This window comes from Ricinus communis, chromosome 3 (assembly GCF_019578655.1).
Source record: "Ricinus communis isolate WT05 ecotype wild-type chromosome 3, ASM1957865v1, whole genome shotgun sequence".
In the NCBI taxonomy this organism is placed as follows: domain Eukaryota; kingdom Viridiplantae; phylum Streptophyta; class Magnoliopsida; order Malpighiales; family Euphorbiaceae; genus Ricinus; species Ricinus communis.
Window position 1 is genome coordinate 30,869,078 of NC_063258.1, and position 19,446 is coordinate 30,888,523.

The 19,446-nt window shown below is 34.5% G+C and overlaps 3 protein-coding genes across 8 annotated transcripts; 1 reads left to right on the forward strand and 2 right to left on the reverse strand.

The window, feature by feature from the left end:
* Positions 1–2,907: 2,907 nt before the first annotated feature.
* On the forward strand, positions 2,908–7,422 carry LOC8271181 (lactoylglutathione lyase GLX1). 3 transcript variants are annotated; one of them, XM_015717692.3, is made up of 10 exons: positions 2,908–3,197; positions 3,617–3,821; positions 3,921–4,045; positions 4,178–4,242; positions 4,577–4,789; positions 4,892–4,939; positions 5,147–5,254; positions 5,407–5,557; positions 6,099–6,703; positions 7,014–7,422. In XM_015717692.3, exons 1-8 carry the CDS (start codon positions 2,975–2,977, stop codon positions 5,434–5,436), a joined length of 1,017 nt encoding a protein of 338 aa, XP_015573178.1. In that variant the 5' UTR covers positions 2,908–2,974; the 3' UTR covers positions 5,437–5,557; positions 6,099–6,703; positions 7,014–7,422. The 3 variants fall into 3 exon arrangements, with proteins under 3 accessions (XP_015573178.1, XP_002516541.1, XP_015573177.1); XM_002516495.4 differs by having other exon boundaries at positions 5,417–5,557; XM_015717691.3 differs by lacking the exon at positions 5,407–5,557.
* On the reverse strand, positions 6,375–10,082 carry LOC8271182 (VAN3-binding protein). Of its 4 annotated transcripts, XM_025156908.2 has the most exons (10): positions 9,603–10,082; positions 9,052–9,476; positions 8,700–8,950; positions 8,521–8,583; positions 8,097–8,165; positions 7,648–8,020; positions 7,174–7,338; positions 7,007–7,056; positions 6,739–6,796; positions 6,375–6,656 (listed from the first exon to the last, which is right to left on the reverse strand). In XM_025156908.2, exons 2-10 carry the CDS (start codon positions 9,116–9,118, stop codon positions 6,424–6,426), a joined length of 1,329 nt encoding a protein of 442 aa, XP_025012676.1. In that variant the 5' UTR covers positions 9,119–9,476; positions 9,603–10,082; the 3' UTR covers positions 6,375–6,423. The 4 variants fall into 4 exon arrangements, with proteins under 4 accessions (XP_025012676.1, XP_048228157.1, XP_025012675.1 ...); XM_048372200.1 differs by having other exon boundaries at positions 7,007–7,338; positions 9,603–9,993; XM_025156907.2 differs by having other exon boundaries at positions 7,007–7,338; positions 8,521–8,580; positions 9,603–9,985.
* Positions 10,083–14,098: 4,016 nt separating this feature from the next.
* Positions 14,099–19,131, reverse strand: LOC8271183 (casein kinase 1-like protein 3). The gene is made up of 15 exons (XM_048371819.1): positions 18,614–19,131; positions 18,467–18,507; positions 18,285–18,354; positions 18,020–18,168; positions 17,723–17,818; positions 17,528–17,598; positions 16,882–16,943; positions 16,739–16,802; positions 16,567–16,651; positions 15,998–16,124; positions 15,616–15,698; positions 15,272–15,338; positions 15,002–15,132; positions 14,602–14,769; positions 14,099–14,450 (listed from the first exon to the last, which is right to left on the reverse strand). The coding sequence occupies exons 1-14, from the start codon at positions 18,687–18,689 to the stop codon at positions 14,605–14,607; spliced, it is 1,287 nt and encodes a 428-aa protein (XP_048227776.1). The 5' UTR covers positions 18,690–19,131; the 3' UTR covers positions 14,099–14,450; positions 14,602–14,604.
* Positions 19,132–19,446: the final 315 nt, after the last annotated feature.

Consider the following 19,446-nt stretch of genomic DNA (forward strand, 5'->3'; position numbering starts at 1 on the left):
AGGGATCCTATTTTTGTCAATCACTTTTAGCAAGAATTCTTCAAGTTGTCTAGTACCCAACTCAACATGAGCTCAGCATACCATCCCCAGACCGACGACCAATCGGAGGTGACCAATAGATGTGTCGAGCAATACCTTCGATGCTTTGCTTCTCAACAACCAAAGAAATGGAGTACACTGCTTCCATGGGCTGAATATTGGTATAATACAACATATCATGTATCTGCTGGGATGACACCATTCCAAGCATTATATGGGCGGTTGCCTCTGGAAATTCCTTGCTATGATGTAGGTACTTTTTCCGTTAATGAAGTTGACCAGGCATTAACATCTAGGGACAAAGTGCTCAAGCAACTCAAAGCTAATTTATGTGCTGCATCTAATCGCATGAAGCAAGTGGCAGATTCCAAAAGACGAGATGTACACTTTCAGGTTGGTGATATGGTTTATCTTAAACTACATCCATATCGACAACAATCAGTTTTTCGGAGAGCACATCAAAAGCTGGCCAGTCGATTTTATGGACCATAGATGGTTGAAGCCAAGGTTGGGCAGGTGGCCTACAAACTCAGACTTCTGGGGGAATCCCGAATCCACCCTGTTTTTCATCTATCATTGCTTAAAAAGAAAATCGGTGATGCTGATGTCACCAACACTGAATTACCTCCTTTGACGAATGATGGAGTACTTATAGTAGAGCCGGAAGCAATCTTGGACACTAGGTAGGTAAAGCAAGGATCTCGCTTTGTGGAAGAAAAGCTTGTTAAATGGAAGAAACTATCTGCTGACGATGCTACCTGGGAGAATGCAAGGGAACTGGCCGACAGGTTTTTTAACATAAACCTTGAGGACAAGGTTCCAGTCCAAGAGGAGGGTATTGATAAGCCCAGAAGATCTCAACGTGTCCCAATTTCCAATTCCAAGTTTATTGACTGATAATGGTTGATTTGGTCCAAGTAGTTAGATAGTTATTTGCATTTAGTTGAGTTAGTAATAGTTGGCTAAAATAGTGGCACTAGCCATTGTTCCCCACTAGAATAGGAAAAGTTGTTGAGTTTCTTTGTATTTATACTCTGTCAATTGACAGTAGTAAGCAGTTCAAAAAAAAAGTTAATCAAGTCTTTGAGGTTCATTATCACCTTACGGATAATACTGTTTTCTTATTTGTTTTCCTTGAGGCTTTGATTGGGACCTATCATACCTAGCCGCCCAATAGTAGGTGATCAAAGTTTTAACCCAATAATAGGCAAAAGATCTTTAACAGGCATCATCCCATCAAAAAGCACAAACATATGACTAGAGTTAACTTAGTCCATAAAAGGTGTGCAAGACCAAAAGCTATGCGAGAAAGGGCAATAATAAAACATGCATGGAGCATTCAAAACTAAAACCATAATGAGCAAACATAGACTCATAAGGTATATGTTAGTTGAGAATATTAATTTGAGTTGGAATAATATTTAAGCAGGCTCTAAGTAAGAAAAAAAAAAAGGAACTTTAGAAGGTATGAAAAGATTCCAAATAAACTTCCATTAGCTCGAGAGCACAATACACTAGCGCTTTGAACATATGAGCTCACAACAAATAAGGCAACATGATCGGCACTTTAATAGAGTAATTACCTCTCTTATCAAAGTGCTAAGATTAGCTACCGGGTTATGTTGACATAGTTCCTGGAATAAACATGATGGTTTCACTTAAAAAGGATGAAAAATAAGCATTTAAAACATGCTTATTCCAAAGCACTAGAAGGAAAGAGCAAACCCAATTCTTAGGAAGAGATCTAGGCGATAAAACTCAAAAACTATAAGGCACTGGAATTCAGGATTCCAAATAAATATTAGTATTCTGACCATTGCCAACTTTAACACACATGCCTTTGCAAACAAGTTCACTACCTCACATAACACTTCTGCAAACATATGAAGGATTATTTCCATTAGCTATTAGAAAGAATAGTGCCATTAGGAAAGTACCTGCCTCTCAAGACCCTAGCCATAAGAGACTTGGGATTATTTAGAATTCTCTCATACTTGCTTGCCAACCGTTGCTTGATTAAAAAGTTAAAGATTCTAAAAGCCCATGTCATTATGTTCTTAGAATTACAGAGCTCATGCCAATTGCCCACTCACCAAAAGCGAGCATAAATCCATTCAATATCCTTCAGGATGCCATTGAGAATGCAAAAATATGTCATAGCATAGGTTGGCATAGATTGAATAACAACTTTGATTAAGAAGTCTTAGGTTCCCATGAAAAGAGCTTATGACTCCATCCATTCGAATGCTTCACAATCCGATTTCTGAGATAGTCAAACTGAAATTGCTTATCCCGCTTGATTAAAATAGGCAAGACTATATATAATTAATGTCTATGAACCACTAAAATTTTAAACATTGAACGATGATCAACTTTATATATTTTGACATTTAGGTCATGATGGCTTCATCATTTGGTCCCCTTGACATCAATCATTACATAAGACAAAATTACATTCATTATGTTTTGTGAAGTTGCAAGTTCAATATTTGTATATGTATTTTAAATCATAACTATTGTGATAATGTTTATTTTTTGTTCCTTAACATTAATACTATTTTCCTTTCTCTCACAATACAGAAAAGAAAAATAATGAAAAGATAATTATCCTTTCTTATTAGAAGATCATCTCACCCTGCTAACGACATTTCATTCTCTTTAGCCGCAGGTGCTTGATCTATTTTAATTTTTTCATGTTTTTTTGAACGAACATTCTATTTTGATATGAATGGGCTAGGTTGGAGAATATATCTCATATGTATTAATATGTGAACAATTATTGAGCCCAATGCTTGGATCATAGGTCATAGGAGCCAATGGGCTAATACTACTCCTACAATTTGAATCCATACGAACGTAGATAATATTCATATATACTATATGCCGAAAATAAGAAACGCAGAGCCAGAGAGAGAAGCAGGAAAAGGAAACGAAGATGCTAACAACAGTCCCACTGCCATCTTCTGCTTCTTCTACATGTACTCTTCTCAGTGTTCCAAAGCAAAAGAATTATAAAGCTTCTTTTCACTCACTTTCCTTGAAGCTCTCTTCTTTGCACAATGGAAACAATACTAATAGTGATAATACTGATAATGTTGCCACCACTTCCATTCACAATAATCCTTCTCGAAGACTCGCTCTCTTTCAACTTGGGGCTGGTATACATTTTATTGTTCCTCCCTTCCTATTATTTATTTATTTATTTATTTATTTATTTTTGTTTTCTTTTCTGGGTTTGTGTTCAAGTTTGCTGCTTTCTTACTTGCTGAAAACCAATGGTCTTTTATGGACCTCTGCTATGTAATCGAGTCAATTGGGAATTACTCATCCCTAAGAATTTAATATATAATTAGCTCTTTTAGTAACCTTTTTCTTATTCTTATGATTGATTTTGGTGGAAAAGGTTTTTTTTTTTCTGATTTTGGATGTTATGTTGGGGTTGGTTGCAGTAGTTTTTAGCAATTTGAAATTGACTTTGTAGAATTATAACTTTTATCCTGCTTTAGACTCTTGTTAAGCAAGTATGAAGTTGATTTTTCTCTTCTTCTGTGATAATGGACTTGGATTGGTTATGCAGCTCTCCCTGAGTCCCACTTGTTAGGTGGGAGAGCATCTAAATTGTTAAGAGTGGATGGAAATACTTCAGAGGCTAGCACATCTTCAAAAATGGCATCAATGAGTACTGCACTTGCTGAGCAAAATGTATTAGAGTGGGTTAGTAATGATAAAAGAAGAATGCTCCATGTTGTTTATCGTGTTGGAGACTTGGACAAGACAATAAAGTACAGATATTTGCTTCTTCATTCATGCCACTGTCCATACTTCTAATTTAGTGCTATTGAATCTACAAATGATGCTAATTAGCCTTTGGAAATGTTCAGATTTTACACTGAATGTCTGGGAATGAAGCTGTTAAGAAAACGTAACATACCGGAAGAGAGATATTCAAATGCTTTTCTTGGATATGGACCTGAAGAATCTAATTTTACTGTTGAACTTACTTATAGTAAGTAGTTATCCTCTTTTTATGTGCTTATATATTCAACTTGTGTCATAATTATAATATGTGGTTGTAATTCTTATAATAGTGGATCTTACCCATTTTCTCATGCGGATTAAAATTTTGCAATATATGCAGATTACGGAATTGACAAGTATAACATCGGAAATGGATTCGGCCATTTTGGCATTGCAGTAGAGGATGTATGTTCCTCTATCTCGAAACACTTAAGTCTTCTTCATTATTTTATATGGCATATGCTCCATATGATTTAAAGTAACAGTTTTACAAGGGGACCATATAGAATTGAAGAGCGAACTGATAAACTTCCTTATCAGGCAGACTTTCTTTTCAATCATCTCTTGCAATAGATTCTTCCATTGTGTTGAGAGTTCAAACATCCATTGGAAGTAATTTTCTAAGAATAGCTATGCATCCAGGATTATAGTATACAGCTAAAATTGGCATATGAATTCATATTTAAATTTATGATCAAATGATGCTTATGCGCTTCACACTAGATTCTTTCCAACTTAGGTTGTCAAGACAGTAAATCTTGTAAAGGCAAAAGGGGGCAGAATTACTAGAGACTCTGGTCCTGTTAAAGGTGGAGGTTCAATAATTGCTTATGTTCAAGATCCAGATGGTTATACTTTTGAGCTTTTGGAGAGGGGACCCACACCTGAGCCCCTATGCCAAGTGATGCTTAGAGTGGGGGATCTTGAGCGCTCCGTGAATTTCTATAAGAAGGTAAGCTTGAATACATGTGGTCAGAAGCTGCTACTTTCTTCTTCAGCTGTCATCAACATAAACTAACTGGAGTTCTGGCTTTCCTAATTCCTGAATTTGAAGGCCTTTGGCTTGCAGCTTCTCCGCAAAAGGGATGACCCAGAGTCAAAGGTTAACTTACGCCAAAAATTCCATGACTCTTTTCAAGTTTTCTGATCTTCTATTTATGCTTTTTAAAAACTTATCCATATTGCGGATTTTTCTTTCCAAGAGTTAATGTATTTTCAACAACTCTGCCGTTTATTTAATGTGACTTTGATCTGACTAATTCTTCTTTATGAATTCTCCCTGACCTCTTGGTTATTTGAACCTTTTCAGTATTCAGTAGCCATAATGGGGTATGGCCCAGAAGATAAAAATGCAGTGCTGGAACTTACATATAACTATGGAATCACAGAATATGAAAAAGGAGATGGTTACGCACAGGTGAATTATATACCTTTACTCCCTGCATAGTTCAATAATCTAGTTTGTATGACTTCTATGTTACTCGTGCCTCCTGTGCATGTGGTAAGACCTTTGCTCCTCATCTCTATTTTTTCTATGTTAGGCTGTTAGTAATTTAGTACTATGTTTAGTATTTACCAGATTGCAATTGGCACAAATGATGTGTACAAGAGTGCAGAAGCAATTAAACTGTGTGGAGGAGAAATTATTCGTGAACCTGGACCCCTACCAGGAATTAATACCAAGATCACTGCATGCTTGGATCCTGATGGTTGGAAATCAGTATGGCTTCTACTTTTCACGGGGGTTCATCTGGGACTTTTGTGGTGTTTTTCCTGTTGGGTTTATCACTTTTGCTGCATTGCCTTCATGTTTTCTAAGCAATTGAATACAACTAGATAATCAGAAGACTCGAGATGAAAAGGCATTTAATGGGGTGACCATTACTCTTTTTAGCCTGTGAACTCAGAGTAGGTTTCAACAGCTTCAGCCTGAACTGGAATTGATATAATGCTTTGAGTTTGGCCATAGAGTTGACATAATGCTGTATCTGTTCCCTCACAATCCCATGGAGCATGTTTTATGGTGAAATTAGTTTTGGAAAAATGATGATTTTAATATTAGCAGAAGGGCCTAGATCTTAATAGGGAACAATAGATCAACCCATATATTTCAAAAACAGTTATCTTTTGTAGAGTTCAATATGAATATGTCAGCTTGATATCAGTTTCTCTCCCTTGTCTTTGTGTGTGTGTTCAGTAGTGAACTCTTCTTTTAATCCTTGGTATGATCTTTGACCACATAAATTTTGCCCTTCTTGCAGGTCTTTGTTGATAATGTCGATTTTCTCAGGGAATTGGAGTGATCAAAGTATATCATGATAGCTGCTTCATTGATTCAATGGGAAGATTACTTGACAATTTTTTCACATAGAGAGCTGCCTTTTTTTTTTCTTTCTTTTAAATTCACAAATAGCACCTGCTAGAATGTCCCCCCAATCCCCATGCCAGTATATTCCTCCCCCCATGTGGCTCTGTATGTGACGTTATGACTACCAATTATTATAAGTGCATTTACAATTTGCTTAATACATGCCAAAGAAAATTGAAGATTGAGATGTACATTTCATGCTAATCACTTTGGAAAAATCAAAGACTAGTTTTGAAGCAATTGGAAGTTGTCTCATATTTTAAATTGGCACGGCAACTCAACATTTGCTGAATTCCCTCAGTCCATATGAGTTTTTCACCTTTACTTCTGCATTCAAACTCTATAACTCTCTCAGCTGTTTTGATCCCAAAGTAAGCTCTTTGCTCGTTGCAGTCTTCTCTCTCCCTTCCAGGCCACGCTGGGATGTCACTGTATACTCCAGAGACTACACCTGTGATCACAGCATGGCTTGACTCAGTAGAATGGGCTGAGAGAAAGGTATTTATGAGTTCTGGGTTTGAGATTTTGCTTACACTTCTTCTTTTTTGTGAATGTTCCTGCCATATGCTTGCTTTTCAATTTAGCTACCACCTGTTTTTGTTAAAATTTAGTAGGTGCTTGATTTTTCTGAGAACAAAAATATATGAATACTACTTCTATTTTTATTATGCAGCTGGACTGCCTGAAAGTCTTTATCATTTTAAGTTAGCTTCTAAGTTGTTTCCTCTTGAACTTTAGAAGTGCTCAAATTCATTGCTAATAAGTTATTTAGTTGCATGGTTTGAGTATTTCCTGCTTTACCTGCCAGGTTGAGTTGATGTTAAAAGAAACTTGCTTCCAATGGAGAGCTCCTGCCATCAACATGTACATGATAATCAGTGCCAGTTGCATCTCTTTTATGGAGTCTGTCAATGTGATTTCACTGTATTTATAAATGCTTCTAGTATTGAAGTGAAATATATATATACCTTTCCTTGTACGCTTGAGAAGTTCTCCCCCTCTGGTCACAAAGTTCAATGCTGCCAAGATGTTAGATTCTTTGCCCTCTTCACTTTTTTCTTCCACCAGGGCAAAAGCCGTAGTTATGTAACCCTTTTGGAAACTCGCTTTTAAAGTGTTAGCACCTCGTAATGCTACTCATGGAAAATGTAATAAATTTAGACATCGTCTTGTAATTGAGAACATATCAGGGGAAAAAAATGGTTTTATTGCATTCATTTCTTCCTGCCATCTCATATTTATATATATAATTAAATGTGTCTGCTTCAAGCATGACTCTTATTTTATACTAGATTGTAAGTCTACCTAAAAGGACGTTTAATAATCTGTTCATCGTTTTCGCCAGTAGCATTTATTGAAGTTGCTAAATCTGGTTAAGTTAAATGCACATTTAAATCATAGACAACTGAGTTCTAGAAGCGATTGAAGAAGTTTTCTAGTACCTGTAGCTGCTCCAGCTGTTAGGGTCATGATATCTCCACTACTCCTTGCATTAACGGCAGAGTTGACAACTGTTAAGATTTGATCATGATTGGCTCCCATATCTTCCGCAAGCTCAATGCAGTGAGATGCTACTAGAGCTGCTGCTGAGGCCATTGCAGCTGATGTTTTGGAAGATGTCTTCTGGCAGGTTGCTGCCATTTCTGCTGACATGGCATTGGAGGCGGCTAGTGCAGCAATGGCCGCAGCAAGCCCTGCTACAGAGACAGCTGCATGCAGTTGAGCATTATGAGTTCTGATCTCCTGCTTCTTCCTCTCCTTTTGATCCTTCAACCATCTTCCCATTGTTCTCCCTTTCAATATGCTTCTGTATAGCTGCACGGCAGTAATGTTAAATGGGGATGACCATACGAATGTTGACTATCTCGATAAGTTTCAATAATTTAGATACCCCAGTTTTTAGCAGTTGTTGACTGGAAAGGAATTCTGGATTGAGTACTTGATGAAGTAAAAACAATTCCTGCATAGATTAAGTGGCTATGAGAAATACAATTATCCTCGCTTATCAGAAGCAGTTTATTCTGGATTGAATGCTTCATTCTGATAAAGGCAGTTCAGCAAGAAATTTCTAAGGATCCCATTGTATTGATTCAGATCTATGGACCAGTAAGCACATTTTTATTTCCTGCTTTGTGAGTTTAATTTACTTTCAAGAATTGGCTATTCTTAGTGTGTTACAATCACTTTTTAGTACAGAGGATATAAAGTTGCAAATATCGACAAATTAGACAGCGTTTCCAGTTTCTTGATAACTTTAGGAGCATGCCTGCCCGTTTCAAAGCAGCATATTGAAACGGAGAGAAGACAAGAAGTACCTTCATTTCTTCACTATCTCTTGGGGATATTGGAGGGCTACCAGCACTGTAATTCGGAAACTGCTGAAGCAACTTTTAACATTCAGATCGCAATTGACGTATATGAAAACAACACGAGAGAAGGACATGGGAAAAACAAAAAAACAAGGGCACCTTGTAGTAGAGCTAAGGAAACTTACGGAGTCTTTGGGAGCTGCAACAGTTTCAGAAGAAGAAAAAGGTAGCTTGTCGGCGTTGTCACAAGTAGCATGAGTATTGGAAAGAGCTTTAGAGAGCTCTACGGCAGAAACACTCCATGATCTAGCAAGAAACTCCATGGACTCGGTAGGAGTTTCAGGAGCATCACATGGCACTGGCTGCCAAAGAGCAGGACCATTTTCATCAATGTTCTCAAGCTTCTTCGATAAGCTCTTTGTGCTGCTAGAGCTCACTGAATCACACGAAGACATTAGAAAGAACATCATACTTAAAGCTCCAATAATTATAGTTAGAAAGCTTAGCTAGCTTTATAATCATGAAAAATAAACTTACTTCTGAGCTTGCTATTCCCACTTGGTTCAGACTCCTCCGCACTGTGGTTTTGGTTGAAAGTTCTCATGCTTAGAAAGAAAGAAAGCTATTGAAGAAAGGAACAAAGAACAGTTGATATTTAACATGGGAAGTGAAGTGAAATTGCATGTTTCTTTATTGAAGAAAATGAAAGTAAAGAAAAAAGTGGAGAGATACCACAGAAAAGGCCCCCCACCCCACCCCAATCAAAGGATATTCATCTTTGTCCTCGACTTCCACTATATATATTCTCCACTTCTTTGTGTTCTAAACAATTTTTTTTAACATCTTGAGCGGCGGGATCATTATAGCTAGGGTTCTTCTTTGTCACCGTTATCCACTATTAAAGAAAGAAATGGGGTTCCTCTTGTGCTCTCCAAATCATTTGAATTGTGATTGATTACAGGCTATTGTAAGACAAAAAGAAAAGGCTATTAGATTTTCTCCATTCGTTATTAAATTTTCTCCTTTCTTCAAGTGGAAAAGATATACCATTTTATTAACTTATTTCAATTAAAAGACACAATACTTACTGGACTAAAAGTTTCATTTTCTTATTTGGATTGCAAAGACATATTATCCATGACAAGACTAGGGTTTGCAAGGAGCTTCCTGTTTGCTTTGTCCTCAATGATAATACATACAAGACAAAAGGAGGAGGAAAAGAACTTGATAAAAATTTTGCATAGGAAGAATTCTTTAAGACAGGCACTTCAAAGCTTTTATCTTTGGCTTTTTAAGCACTCGTATATGTATGCATATTCCTACTTTTCACCTTGACTTGTCTGATTGATCCCTTTCTTGACTAGAAAACGCCAACATTTTGTCAGTATATTCTATTCTCAACCAGAAAAAGAGAAAAGGAAAGGACAAAGTCAGGAACATTTCTGAGTTTCAGGTTTAAGCTAAGACTCAGAACAAAACATGGAGGAAAAAGATAATGTCTGTTAACTTAATTTCCTTTGGATGGTTTAATGAGATAGATAGCATATTCATGGACAATCAAAGGGAACCTTTATATTAAAATCTAGGCCTGTTAAATAGAAGGCTTAAACATTAAGCATGACTGGGGAAAGGAGTGTTTTCTTCTTTCTTTCTTTCTTTCTTTCTTTTTGTTGGGAATTGAAGGCAAAAGAAAGAAGAATACCTCACTGCAAAAGCTTTGTTCATGATTGATTTAAGTCTCATCATGTCTAACACATTAAGCCTTTAACTTCTTTACAAAGGTCCCACTTTCCATTAACATGTTAAAAATAGAACCATCTCCGCCCATTCTCTTTTCAAATAATAATAATATCAAATTCAAGAGCATTGTTTATTTGGAGGTGGCCACCACAACCGTGTGCAGGCCGGGTAGGTTATGATGACCATCAATGCACCAATTAAGTCTTATTTTAGATCACCTTCCAATTCTAAATTTTTACATTATCAACAAATTTTCTTCAATATGTCATGAGAAAACATTTAAATTTTATTCCATATATAATCAGTTGTACATTAGTCTTAGTTTACTTTCTCTCTTTATTCAAATTACTTTTAGAATTTTTTAGCTACCTTTTCTAGATTGAAGTGAGCATAGGCTTTTTTTGTACAACATTTCTACAGAAGCCAAACTGATGAGATTAAAAAAATAAATCAAAAGGCAAACCAAGGAGATGAAAAAAAAAAAGAATAAATACATATTTTTATAATTTTATTATTTTACAATTTTCAGTATGTAGTCCTTTTTAGACAGAAAGAGGCATATGGTTAAAAATTATAATAAAAAAATAGTTCAATATCAAAAGTCTCGATTTGTAATGATTTAATCATCTTCGCTTCAATCAGCTATTAATATTATATTTCTCGTATTTGATAATATGGATTTAGAGCTTGACAAATCAAAACGTCATTGTTTGACCGTTAAATCGATATCATCGGATAAATAACTTCTTAAATCGCGATTTAACAGTCAAATAATAAAATTATGAGTTGTTAAACTTCAAACTCACACTATCAAATACAAACAACATGATAATAATGGTCGATCAACATAAAAGTGGCTGCATCCTTACAAATTGAGATTTTTTAACAATGGGATCTTTTTTTATCACGCTTTATAACCATATATTTCTTTTTTTTAAAAAAAAAATTATATATTAAAAATTATAAAATGATAAAATCAAAAGGTATTTTTATATACTTATTTCAAGAAAAAAAACTTGATACCTGCGAAACAAAATGCATTTATACGCTGTGTTGCCATGGATAAAAAGAAAGCAAGTTAAAAAATTATTTATGAGTTGACATATTAAATATTATTTTTATTTCCTATTCTCAAAAAAAAAAAAAAATTCGTTTGCTGTTGGATATTTATGCAAACATAAAATTAATGAGCAAAGCAAAGATAAAAAGAAAAAGTAGTCATTAATAAAAATGAATAGTTTGCGTAGAAACACTTTAGTTGGAATTACTATTACACATTATTGTCTATGGTTTTATCTATAATATGTCACAATATTTTTCATGATCAAATTCAAAATCCCCTCAACATTAGATACTTATAAAGATTTTATTACAGATAAATTTTTGGAACCGTAGGATTTGAGTAACGGTAAAATGGAAAAAATCCAAACAAAAGATTGATAATCTGAGAAATATAATATATTTGTTTAGGCAGTTTCTGGTTTAAGAAGCTGTTTTAGCTTCGGTAATACGCGCACTTAACTTCCTGTTTGGGCTACAGATATTTCTTTTCCTTTTTTTAGAAATACGGATTTAATAATCGTTTTATTTCCTTTAAAGAGAAAATTAATATTAGTGTTTTCCGTACGGCCATTTCAATATTTTGATTATATATATATATATATTTTTTTAAAACATAAAATCAATTAAATTTAATAAATGTCCATACACAAAAGGAAACATAAAATATGAAAAGAATACTGCCACCTTCACTTTTATTGACAGTGTTCCTCATAAAATTATCTATTGGGGGATTGCTATCACTGAAGTAAAACCCCACCTGTAAAGATTTTAAAAATAACTTTTTGAGTAGAGGTCACTATTTGAACAAGGATTTTTGAGTATGAGAATTGTCTGAGGACTTCCTTAGCTGTTCCTTCGTCCAGAGAAGCCGTTGCCATTGTTGCTGATCAATCAAATGAAAGCTCTGCTTTTAGGAGGCTATTGTTAAGAGAGGGAGCAGACAAGAGGGGCTTAGTTTTAGCTTTTCTACGCGGTTCACAAGCTTTAAGTTGTGACTGCAAGTTTAACGTTTAGAGCGGTCCAGGGGCTGTGTCCGTACCTTGGCGTCTTTCCATGCCAAATATACGGATGATAGTCCATAATGCTATTTTAGGTGCACCAAACTGAGTTTGGCTAGACATTGGAGTAAACTATGCAACCCTACTAATTAATTATATTACTTTTTTTCGAAATCATGATTGTATTCTTAAAAGTCATTTTATTTAATTATTAAGTTGAGGCATCATTCATTCTTAAAAAAGAAAAAGAATAAATTTCAAATAATTTAAAATATATGTGATGATGAAAAAGTAGCAAAACACCGAGTATCAGATATCTTATTTGATATATGATGGCGGGTTATAAAGAAATATAACTGTTTCATCTCATGTTTATTCAGAAAAACAATATTGATAAATCTCAAGTCATTTACGGTACATATGTAAAAACACCATTTCATTTCATACCATTAATTAAGCGGAGTGAGAAAATAAAAGAGCAATTACAATTCAAGATTATTACCTTTCACTTACAAAAAAGAAAACAGGATGGATTTTAGAACTTGCTTTTGTTGTAAAGTAACCTTTTTTTTTTCTTTCTGTTGCTCGTTTCTTTTAAATAGAAAATGAAGAAGAAAAATAATTTAGAAAGTCACAAACAAGAGCCGTTAACTTTTATATGTACTAGTAAAAATTGGCTCCTCTGGATCTTGACCCTCTAAATAAATGTTCTTCAATCAGACTCCAGATGATTCTGTGTCAGAATTTACAGACGTAACATATATGTTTCCACAGTCCGATCAGCCTCCTCTGCAAGAAGAAACAGACGCTTAAGCCCTCAATGTAGTCTAAAATTGCACCATTATTTGGCTTACCATAAAATAATTAAATAAAATCCAGAGGCTGGAAACTCAATACACAAAAATATATATATATATAATAATAGAATATTCCTAGGAACGATTAAGATTCTTAGGCATCCTCCCCTCGTCTTCTCTTCTCGTACTTCTCTTCTCTTCTTCAAGAGGGCAGAATGAAGTGCAGCTGCACGACAAAGTGACCCATTTGGATTTTTTATCATCTTCACAAACGGAAATATATATATATATATATAATAATGGAATATTCCTAACAGGCTCTATAGGGATAACATTATAAAGCCTGATCTTCAATCTGGAATTTCTAAAGCATCGATTTCAAACACTGACTTGTCCTCTTGTGACTATTTTAAGGAAAAAATCCCGAGATATAATTTTCCTTCAGAATAGACACAACATAACCAGTTCTCAGTTGTATGATTATCTCAGGGTGTTAAAAGACCTATTGGCAATAGAGAAAATGAATGTGGAATGATTATTTCAATCTAATTCAGCACAAATTCAATATCAAAAGATAGGCATAACAAAGAGCTTTCAAATTATTAATTACCTTGGCAAGGAACCCAAAAAACTTCCAGAATCCAGACTACAATTGTAAGATGGGGATCTAAGAAACCGTCATTCTTCTGCATCAACACTTCCAATGACTCTTTGCACTCACCAACTAAATCCATTTCATATCAAGACCACAAGTATTGAAAATCTGGCAAGGAAAAAAAAAATATATATATATATGGTCAATCACAAAAAGTTCCATAAAGTTTTGATACATGGAGAAAAGAAAAAAACAACTGATAAAAGCTCCATGAGAACAAATGATGTAACTAGGTACCTGAAACACTAGATTACCATACTTTTTTTCGGATTCTGAAGGACGCAGGTACCTAGATTCAAATTGATCCAGGTAAAAATCCAAAGCCAAGAATATAATGCAATAAAAATGGGCAGCAACTTTATCATGAATAAAATACATAGTCAAAATACCCGTACAACATCCAAGAAACTTTGTGATCTATTAATGGAGGATGGATGAGACACTATACATATCATTCATCAACAACTGAACATTTAACAGGCTTAATCTTTTTCCATCCATGCACACAGTAAAAAATCCAAGCTGCCATGGGCTAGGGCCCAGCATCATCCAATGTGTCTGTACTTTGCAGTTGCCTTGTGAATGATAAATTGAGCAAACCAAGATTCTCGGGTTGAAGAGATCAAGCCAAACTTTTATGATAGCGACACCATAGTACCTGGATTTTGTCCCTCGAATCTGCATCTGGAATTACAAACAAAAATTAAAAAGAAAAGCTTAGCAGCTGCTCAAGATGGCACTGTTTATAGCAATAATGGTGGTGCTGTATATAACGACGAATTTAACCAAAAATACAAGGATAATAAACAAATGACTTCAAATAAAGTTATCATACTTATTACTTAGCAGAAGAAATTCTCATCAAGCTGCTGGCACCATTTCTATTCCCTATTCTAGGACCAATATTTGAATCTTCAGTTGTAGCTTCTACTTTCTTTATATATCTCCCAAAAGAGTTGGGCATAGCAAATGAAGTAGATGCTGTTGGTGCATTTGTAACAATCTGCAAGCATAAAATTTTTAAACGGTCATTATTCAACTAAATATCAATCCAGAGTGCAGCACAATGATGTATATAACCACCAATTAGGACAAAGCTGTCTTCAAATTAGAAGACAAACAAAAAAAAGGTTGCATCAAGTGCAACATTTGATTCTAGGCGCACAGAGGCAAATTCCAGATCAGATAAAGACGGCCAGTAAAGATGTCAGAGTTTACTTCAAGAGATGACTCACGTGTTTGTCAACTGGATTATCAGTGCCTAACTTCTGAGACCTTCGTAATTGTGAATGAACATCAGGATGAACGGCATTGCTTGATATCCTATGTTCTGCAATTTCACCTGAGCAAGAATTGCCACTGAGCCCTGGAAATCAAAAAGAACAAAACCAAACATGAGCAATTTCTAACATTAACATTCTTATGGCTCCTAAGTCCAACAAGCAAAACAAAAGCTTAGTATAAGAACATTAATATGCATTGTCTTGATCAATACAAATCCTTACCTTTTTGCTTATCCAGATCCATAGCGATAGCTTGACTGCTTGTTATTCCAGAACCTGGCTGAAAACTCTGAAGAATCCCATGTGAAATAAATAAATCAAGATCAGATACAAGCAAACCAGAAGAAATGCAAATGATATCTTAAGTACAAGCTAATATTAAGTTATCCATTTAACAATTAAATTAAGCATCTAATCAGAATAAACAGACATCACAGTTTAACAAAAAGCAAAGGCTGAGGGGAGGCCAATTAACAGGCTCTCATAGAAGCCTTCAGTAACTCATTGGAATTAACTTAAGGACCAGAAAAGAAAAAGAAAGAAAGAAAGAAGGTAGGGGAGCTAACCGATGTTTGAGCTTGGGCCTTCCTCTTTTGTGTCCATTGGTACTTTAGAATTGTCCAGTCAAAAACAAAATCAAATTCATATCCTGCCAGATACGGAACATTTTGGGATAAGAAAATAATTGAAACTACAATCATTTTAGCAAAAAAAATATGGATGGTACAATAAAAACAATGTGGAAGTTGATTCATTATCTTCCCAGATTTACATGTACCATATCCAAGAAAACCAAAAGAAACAATATAAGCATAAGGCAATCCATCTATTGATAAGGGTGTTGCAATCCTCAGTATGCAAAGAAAGGGAACTTACCCTTGTTTATTGGCTCCACAAGCCAATGGAACTATGAAGAAAAAGAAAGTAAAAATTTAAATAATCAATTACCTTCGCGAGCAAACAAGTCACGAAAAAGGCGCTTCAGAAAACCATAATCAGGTCGCTGATCAAATGTTAAGGAGTGGCAATAATGAAAGTAGGAAGCAAACTCCACAGGATGTGACTTGCATAAGACCTTTCAGAAACAAATATTAACAGATCATTAACTGCAAAGGAGCATATTTAAACTGAAACAGGTAGCTACAAGAACACACATAGAATTTTGCGAACGGACAGCATCCAATTTTTTTTCCCCCAACCCCATTTTCAGCATCAACCTCTTATAAAGCACTCCTACAATCAGCTTCAAGTCTTCAATAACTTCAAATAATATGTTTTTTAATAGTATGTACATAGAATAATTTCATCAACCCAAGCCCATAAGCATGCTAGCCACCTTTTCTGGAATAATAATGTAAACTTAGGGTTCCCGTCGCTGCATTTGTTTCAGACTTCCGTTTTATAGAATTTAATGTGTAAGCACGATTGTCTAATATAATGAATATGGTTAATTTAGAAAACTAAAGCTGAATGAAAAGCAGACATAACTTCAAAGTCTATAACATTCGGGCACGCACCTCAATTGGAGTTGATAACTTCTTTTCACATATTTTATCATACTTTTGCTTCTTTGTTGCTGCTTTCAGACCCTGCCACGGAAGGCTAAATAAAGAAACAAATTGATCAAATAGTTGTGACCAGTTTCTCACATCACCTAATAGAAACAGCAGTAATGCCTAAAGAGCATACCTTCCTCTCAAGAAGTACAAGAGAACATAACCAAGAGACTCCAGATCATCCCGGCGGCTTTGCTCTGAATAGATTATTCAACAATGAGTGCAGCTCCTAGGTCCCATCTTGCGAAAACATATTAACAAACATTTTTAACTTACCAATTCCAAGATGAGTATTGCAACTTGCATAGCGTGCAGTCCCAGTTAAGTTTTTGTTCTCTCTGTATGAGTTTATCAAAGTAGGGAAAACACTTATTTAGCCAATCAAGGTACATAAAAGAAGGTAAAGGGAGAAAATGGCATACAGATAAAAAAGACCAAAGGAGTCAGGAAAGGAATGTATAAACACATGCAAGTACAAAGTACAAACAGATAACAGGTTATTTCTTTACAGCTTTTAGCATAACAGGGATTTTCTAAGAGCTAATATACCATAATGCACAGTAATTCACGTTTCAGGGTTCTAAAAAGAATCAAACATCTTTAGATGCCAAAAATATAGACGTTAATCTTCATAAGCAGAGAGCAGAAATAACCAGTATCTCTCTGTTTGTAACAATAATCCCCTCCATATGATGCTATGCATCATTTCACGGATCAAAAGCCAAGTCTACACTCTAACACGCTCGTCTAAAAATGACAAATGATTTTATCCTCTATCTTCACAATGAAATTGCATTACCATTTATTTTCATTGCTATTACATGGAAAACCAGACAACTTATAGATATGCCACCATACTGTCAAAAATCAGAGTCCATATCCCATCAGATATCAAGCAAGGAAATACTCATAGAAATATTACCTGTAAGGAATATGGCGATTTGTTGTTGAGTCCCTATATCTTTTCGCTAGTCCAAAATCAATGATGTACACCTGATAAAGATGGTAAAATAGGAACAAACCCAGTAAAGAAGAAGGGAAGGAAATTAACAACCAGAGAACAAAATTATTCACATATGTAACACGTTGAAGACAAGCACATAACAGGAATTTATACCTGATTAGCTTTCTTCCCAAGACCCATAAGAAAGTTATCTGGTTTGATATCTCTATGCAAAAACCCTTTAGAATGTAAGTATTCTATTCTTGAAATCTGCATTTCGAATTAAAGATAATAAAACAAAATGAAGTCAATCAGAAATTAAATATTTTCCCCTCGTATGTGAACCACAAAAATCTCCATGCCGCTAATTGATATTATGTTCATATTCAGCACTAAATCTAATAAAATAAATATAAGCTACTAGAAACAGCTATCACAGCCAAAAATTTAATAAACGAGTTCGGCGATTACCATCTGATCAGCCACCATCAACACTGTTTTAAGTGAAAATTTCCTTCCACAATAGACAATCAAATCTTCCAAACTTGGTCCTAGCAAATCAAGGACGAGCGCATTATCATCCCCATCCACACCACACCATCTTATGCTCGCCACACCACCTGAAAAAGTTAAATTAATTCATTAAATTAAATTAAACACATCATCCATCAAGAAAAAAGAAACAGCTAAACAGCATATGAAACTAAATAAATCAGAATTATTATCTGATACTCACTTGCCCCTTGAAGAATACTATACAACTTAGCTTCATATAACAATTGTGGATGCTTTGTCTTGCTATTTTCCTATAAACCAAAACGAATTAAAAAACAAAACAACATAGAAGGACAAATTAAACCCTAAACAAATCAAAATCACTTCAGCTATTTCAGAAACAAACATAACTAAAATGCTTACAATCTTGACAGCGACAATTTCACCACTGTTAATATGGCTAGCTGAAATCAATTTCCACAAAAGACGCAATCAGTAACTTCCATTGAACCAAAACAGTAAAGCTAAAAACCAATACAAAGAAATAGAACTTTTATTTCAGAAAAAAACCTAGATAGACTTCACCGAACGATCCACTTCCAAGTTTGCGACCTAGCTTGTACTTGTTTCCTATAACTCTCTCCATCCAAAAAGAAATTTTTAAGAAGAAAAAAAAGGGTTTGTAGAGGGATTAGGGGATTTAAGCTTGAAGCATACACGAGGAAATCGCGAATAAGAAATGGAGAGGAGTATTGAGATTTGAGAGAAATGTTCGGGGAGGAAATTTGGAATTTGTAAAAAGTGAGGGGGTGGGAAATTAAATTTATGAAATGAAGAAAAACATGTTTAAGATACGATGACGATGTGATTAAATAGGGAGAAATGAAAGGATTAAATTACAGTAAAGCTGTTGGATAGACCAATTTCATGGGAAATATTTTAGCGTGCGACTTGTTTTGGTTATTAAATTGGTTGAGCCACCTCATTTTATAGTTTTTCTTTTTATATATTATTATATTCTTTCTGTAAATTATTGATAAATACGCACCTTTTTTTTTGTTTTTTCGTCTGTTAGCCATACCCACTTCTGTTACTATTTGTTCTCTCATCACTTCCTGCATTCTTTTAACAATTAAACTTCATTTATAAAAGTTTTAGATCTTATTCATTCATGATATGATATGAAGGCTTAATTATTAAAATTTATAAAATTGATATTTTTATTTTTATTATATTAGATTTATACACCGTAGTAAATAAATATGTAGTGTATATATATATTATTTTAATATTAAATAATAAATATGTATTTAATAATTTCTAAATTAAATAAAATAAATTTTTTAATTATAAATTCATTTTAAAATTTAAAAGTTGAGATATATTCAGCCAATATTAAATAC